At 38.8% G+C, this 6,486-nt stretch overlaps 1 protein-coding gene across 1 annotated transcript in view; it reads left to right on the plus strand.

Annotated features, from left to right (window-relative positions):
* The window catches only part of SLC9C1 (solute carrier family 9 member C1), a 101,463-nt gene extending 98,249 nt beyond the window's left edge, over positions 1 to 3,214 (plus strand). The window contains exons 28-29 of the mRNA XM_007458164.1: positions 593 to 645; positions 3,134 to 3,214. Of these exons, the coding sequence (XP_007458226.1) occupies positions 593 to 645; positions 3,134 to 3,214 (134 nt within the window). The remainder of the gene's footprint in view (positions 1 to 592; positions 646 to 3,133) is intronic.
* The last annotated feature ends 3,272 nt before the right edge of the window (positions 3,215 to 6,486 follow it).

Consider the following 6,486-nt stretch of genomic DNA (forward strand, 5'->3'; position numbering starts at 1 on the left):
GCATCGGCAGGCGGACTCTCAAGCACTGCGCCACCAGGGAAGCCCTGCCTGGAACTTTTAAACATGCCTCTCCCCGCATCTCCCCATTCCACGGAGCTAACTTCTTATTCTTCAAATCTCAGCAACACTGATACATTCCAAATTCACAACACTTCACTCTCCTGTGTGCTCCCATAGCCCGCTACGCACACAGTCCTATTTTCCCATTTTGTATTTTTTTTGCTGGTCCGTCTGCTCCAAGAGGGCACAGATCATAACTCGTTTGTTTTCTTATGTATCCCCATTGCTTACCAATGGACCTGGCATGCTCAATAGATATTAATATAAAAGTATTTTGGGGATGGTGGGACAATAGATGATTTTGTCTCTCTACTTTCCAAACCTTCTGCACAATTGTTACACAATTTTTATAATAGAGGACTTTTAATCCCATTTTTGAAAAGTGACCCCACTTGCTACCAATTGAAATTACCACCAATTTCAGATCACATGTCCTGGGTGTAAGTGACTTGAACATGGTTGACTTTGAGAGTCACACTATTTGATACAGTCCTTTGTTTCAGTGCTTGAACTAACGCAGTCTTTTTTTAAGCAGCTGCAAGCAGAACAAATGAAAAACACCCTCAAGAAGAGACAAGTACTCAGGTAAACAGAAATAGAGTGAAAGTACAGTCAGCCCTCCATATCCTAGAACACGGAACCCGTGGATACTGGGCGCCGACTGTACTATGCCACTTTATATAAGAGACTTAAGCATCCATGGATTTTGGTACTCGTGGGAAGAGGGAATGTGGTCTTGGGACCTATCCCCTGCTGATACCTAGGGATGACTCTACCTCACTAGATCTATACCAGCCTACCTGTAGACTGGATTTTAGGGAGTTCTAGGTGGGGTAGAGAGTTTATTTATTTAATAAATTTTCTTTTTTTTTAATTGAGGCGTATTTTTTAATTTTATTTATTTTATTTTGGGCTGTGTTGGGTCTTCGTTGCTGCACGTGGGCTTTTGTCTGGTTGCAGCAAGCAGGGGCTACTCTTCATTGTGGTGTGCAGGCTTCTCATTGTGGTGGCTTCTCTTGTTGGGAGCACAGGCTTTAGGTGTGCGGGCTTCAGTAGTTGTGGCACACAGGCTCAGTAGTTGTGGCATACGGGCTCTAGAGTTCAGGCTCAGTAGTTGTGGCACACGAGCTTATTTGTTCCGCGGCATGTGGGATCTTCCCGGACCAGGGCTCGAACCCATGTCTCCTGCATTGGCAGGCAGATTCTTAACCACTGCGCCACCAGGGAAGCCCAATTGAGGCATATTTGACATATTAGTTTTGGGGAGAATTTATTTTTAATTCTTGTCTTTTCTAAGATGGTTGTATTTTTCCAGGAGATGTTGATTATCATGCCCAGAATCTGAGAAATATCTACTACAAATACATCAGAAAATTGTATATTTGATTGTTAAAAATGTTTTACATCAGTTAAGTCTATTTGCTCTATTAGCAGTAGGCATCAAACTCAAAACACATGCTCCCTTTCCCCCGAAACTCTCCTCATGAGTGTATGTTGAATGAAAGGTGATTATAGGTTCCATGGGGGATGTTGAAGATGTTTTTCTCATGCCCATCTTAAACTCAAATGTGCCCAAGTTCTCAGATCTTCAAGAGGCCAATACTCTTCTTTAACACACATGTTCTCATTCTGCATAAAAGCAGGAAGTTCACTTTCTCCCTAAGTATTTTGGAGTCTTCCTGGGGAAGCTTTTCCTCAAACCCTCCCTGGTTGTTGCTTGTTACCTAGAACTCCTGACCCAATAGCTTTTGGGGCTAACAGTATGGGCTCTAGCATGAAATTCTCTGGTTTGTCTCCTGGTTCCATCACATATGAGCCATGTGACCTTGGACAAGTTTCTCAATCTGCCTGAGCATCACTTTTTCCCTCTCTATAAAACAGGGATAATAACAATGCCTATTTCATATAGTGCGACTACACGGGGATTAAAGAAATGGGAAGCACGCTGCATAGTATTTGACATATAACAAGCAATACATACACAGAATGTCTATTATTCTTTGTTAACGTCTTCTTAACATTGTAAACTACTTCTCCAAACCTCTTTTGCTCTCCTCATATTAATTTTCTAAAAAAAAATATATATAGGGCTTCCCTGGTGGCGCAGTGGTTGGGAGTCCGCCTGCCGATGCAGGGAACACGGGTTCGTGCCCCGGTCTGGGAAGATCCCACATGCCGCGGAGCGGCTGGGCCCGTGAGCCATGGCTGATGAGCCTGCGCGTCCGGAGCCTGTGCTCCGCCACGGGAGAGGCCACAACAGCGAGAGGCCTGCGTACCGAAAAATAAATAAATAAATAAATAAATAAATAAATAAATAAATATATATATAGGTACAGTCACCTCCTCTAATTCTCGCAAACACAGTTGCTGCTGAAGACTAGGAAATAACAAAGGGAAATTACAATTAAACAACAAAAAAAGAGGAGTAAGACACTTAAGATAAAATATTAGATGGCTTCGTCTAGCTTACCGATTAAGCCATCTTTCTCCTTAGCCCTGGCAGGCTGCCAAGCCTGTAGGATTCACCTTAATAGCATATTTGAGGGAATGGAGGGAAGAGCCAGGGAAGATAGTGCTCTCCCGGTACATTTTGCCCCAAAATGCTACTTTTCCTTAATTAAAAAAAAAGGACTGCATGATGGTTGCTAACATAGAGGAAGTAATGTTAAAGTGAGAGACAGTCCATTAAATGGTAGAAACATCAGCTACTGAGACATACAGGGTTCAATAAATTGTGTTATTTAGTAAATTCTTTTTTCCCCCTGATGTCAGATCTTGACTATGTTTCTGAGCCAGCTCCCTTCCTACTCCCCTCAAACCATTGCCCTACTACTACCACCCCAGAATTGTAGCTTTACCTTTACATAATGAAAAAGCCTGACACAACATAAAGTGGTTCCTTACAAAAGGTTTTGGTCCCCACACAGTGCTGTCACTGGCAGAAGTCCCAGTTCTAGGTGCCCTGATCTACAGACCAGATTTGACACCAGCTCTGCTTTATAAATCTGGCCTTTATTAACAGTCTCAGACTGTTAATAACAGTTAATTAACAGACTCCTATCTCCATTTTTAGAATCAACAGCCTACAGAATCAATTGTTAAGACCACGGAGGATAAGAACATCTATGAGGATGCCTATAATAAGCCTAAATGAAAGTCTGGTAAGCTGCCTCAGTTTCTCCAACATGATCAGGAGCACACCTGTCCCCAGAGATGTAGAAGGAAGCCAGTTTATTTGCCTTTCTGTGATAGTATGATTATACCACCTTCCACTAGCCAGAGATGCTTCTAATGGCACTAGCTCTAAATTCTAATTTGGAAAATTAATTTTAAAATAAGATTCCTTTATCTGGATTTCTGAAAACTTTGTAGTCTCGTGGTTCCCTCTCTATATTCTGCTATTTAGTCTCACATGCAACACTGGTTGCTCCCAATTTGGCAGGTCATTTTTCAGGCAGACATGCACCGTGGAAGATGTAAACAGCCAATAAGCTATGACTTCATGTTCAAAAGTTTATGTTCTAGTTAAGGAGACAAAACATACCACACAGAAGGCAATTAAAATAACAATACGAGATACACCGTGGACAGCGTCAACTGAAGCTAAATGAATTCAAAAGAGGAAAAGTAGCTACTGATCATAAACAAGGTCTTTGTAGAGAAATGAAGCGGACGCTCAGAATAGAAGACACAAGAGAGCAAGACTTTGGGGGAAAAATGAGTAGACTAGCCTGACTGTTGGCCATTCAAAGTGTGGTGTCTCTGGGGAAATATGTGTTTATAAGTGCTTTATATGATTCTATGTTACATTAAGAATATCACTGGATTAAAAATGACCTTCAGATAAATCTTATCTCCATTTAAAAAACGTTAGCTTTTGCATACCACTTCCTATGACAAAGATCATATTTAAAAATAGATTTAAAAGCTAACAATACACCATCGAAAAGGTGTTTGCAAGAATTATTTGCAACACATGGGAAAAATTTATACAAAATGATGAGGAAAACACTATGATTCCAACAGGCAAACTTATGAACAGCCAGTTCAGGGAAAAGACAATACCCAGAATATAGAGAAAATAAAAAATGCAAAACTAAACAACAATGAAGTATTAACATTTGTTTTTTTAAATGAACAATTTTTATTCAATGGTAGAATTATTGCCTTTGAAATAACTGAAAATAGAGTGATACTTGTTTTCTCATATTTAGCTGGTGGATAAGTAAAAGTAATTTGTTAACAAAAGTCATAAAAATGCTTACACACTTGGGCTCAGTGTTTTTTGAAAAAATCAGTCTGAAAATGGAAATCCTAAGAGAGTAAAAATCAATCCAAAGAGAGAAATCGTATTCAAGTAGACATATGTACAACATGTCTAGTACACTACTATTTCTAGGGGCAAAAAATTTAAAAGAGCCTAAGTGTTCAACAACGAGAAAGTGTATACTTTCACTACAGAACATCCATACACGGACTATCATAAAACCATGAAAAAGACTGGTTGAGTAGAGTCCAACGTAAAATATAAAAGCTGAAGGCAAAACTGTACTTATACCTTGTTTAGCATAAAACAAGGCCAGAAAAGATAAATCCAAATGATGTAATTAAGTGGAAAGGTGAGAGTAGGGATGGTCTTATTTACCTCTTTTATTTTATGCAGTTTTATTAGCCTTATAATGAAAAATATGATTGTAAAACTATCAAGCATTATTCAAATATAAATTACTTTGAAGTTGTCTTTTCTTTTTTACCACCGTTTACACTCAGCAATCCATAGTGTTAGGAAAGGGAGTGGTAATAGCCAGAGTTGAAACTCTGTGAGTGAGTGATAATGACTCCAGTGAGTTATTCCCACAATGGAAAACCCTCTTCCTGATAATGCATAAAATACCCCTGTCCGGTTCAGCAGACGCCAAGGGCTACTTGGATTCAGACTCCCAGTTTAAATCACGCTGCCACCCCTTTATGAGGATAAATGATTCACACTTCCTTGCTCAACTTCCTTCCTTGGCCTCATCAATAATACCAGATGTTTCTTGTGAGAATGAAAATGACCCTCCAATACATCCTATCCCAGGTTGTGGGTCAATGCTGAAAGATTCCAAAGTTCTTTTGCCTTTGTTTTCTTTCCTTTCCATTTTTTTTAGAAATGGTTGACAAGGCTGTTTTGAAGACTGACACATGCCTTGGTACTGCTGTCATGAGATGCCTCCTGTTTTTGAAATGCATTTCCTTACCTCAAGAGGGAGCAACTTCGAGTTGGACCCTGTGCAAATGTTCTTGGTGCCACAAGGAAAGAAGTTTGGACCTTGCAACTCTTCCGTTTAAAATACTTTTTTGCAAAATTTCCTTGATTTAAAATATCTATTATTTAAAATATGTAAAACACCCCAGAAAATTTTAGAGTGAGTTTTAGTTTTAGAGCCAGAAAATAAGCTTATGCCGCCTCAATAATTTGCATGTTACTCTTAAAGCAAAAATGGTTTGCTTCACTTTATGAAAATTAAATGCTATTAAAAGGTATTTTAAATGTTGCTCTTGAACCAAGTATTGATTTTTTTCATCCATTGCACTTCACTCATCTTGGAAGCACTCAGTGAATTAAAATAGCAAAGAATGGAAATGGATTTAGACTGAACCATGTAACTCAGTCCTAAATGAAAACTGCCAGTGTCCATTTTGTTCATCATTATATTTACAACAGTGACCACAACACCCAGCACATAATTTTAAAGGATAATCTTAACAGTGAAGAGATATTGTGTGCTTTCTGTATGCTGGTATATGGCAAATGCTGTACAGTTATGAACTTACATAATCTTCACAACCACGTAAGGTAGGTACTATTATTTCCAGTTTACAAATGAGTATATTGAAAGAGTGAGTGTGAGCAATTTGCCGAAAACCTCCCAGCTAGTAAGAGGCAGAGCAGAGAGTTGAAAACAAGGCTGTGATTAGCTATTTTCCCATATATACCTCCAGTATGGTAAGTCTTAAATAAGTATCTGAAGAATTTATAAAAATTTAAATATATGTCTTTAGGATCATGCTTCCACCCAGGGGTTGGGAAATGTTATTCCAAACTTTTTTCTTGCTACAACTGGTGGGAGGCACAGTTTTCAGAAGCCAAGTGTAGAGACTCCATTCACAAAATGAGCTTGTGGAGAAGACAGTTTGGTTTGTTGCTGTTGGGAAAGTCAAATCAAACTGCTCTCACTTCTCTCCAAAATTAAACCCAACCAGTTCTTTTCCAGTGATAGTTACATGACAGCTCTTTTAATGTCCGAAGAGACATTAGTTTTTATTACTGAGATGTAGTTGATGTGCAATACTATACAAGTTACAGGTGTACAACATAGAGATTCACAATTTTTAAGGTTATACTTCATTTTTAGTTATTATAAAATATTGGATATATTCCCC

The sequence above is a fragment of the Lipotes vexillifer genome, unplaced genomic scaffold (genome assembly GCF_000442215.2).
Source record: "Lipotes vexillifer unplaced genomic scaffold, Lipotes_vexillifer_v1.1 scaffold1303, whole genome shotgun sequence".
In the NCBI taxonomy this organism is placed as follows: domain Eukaryota; kingdom Metazoa; phylum Chordata; class Mammalia; order Artiodactyla; family Lipotidae; genus Lipotes; species Lipotes vexillifer.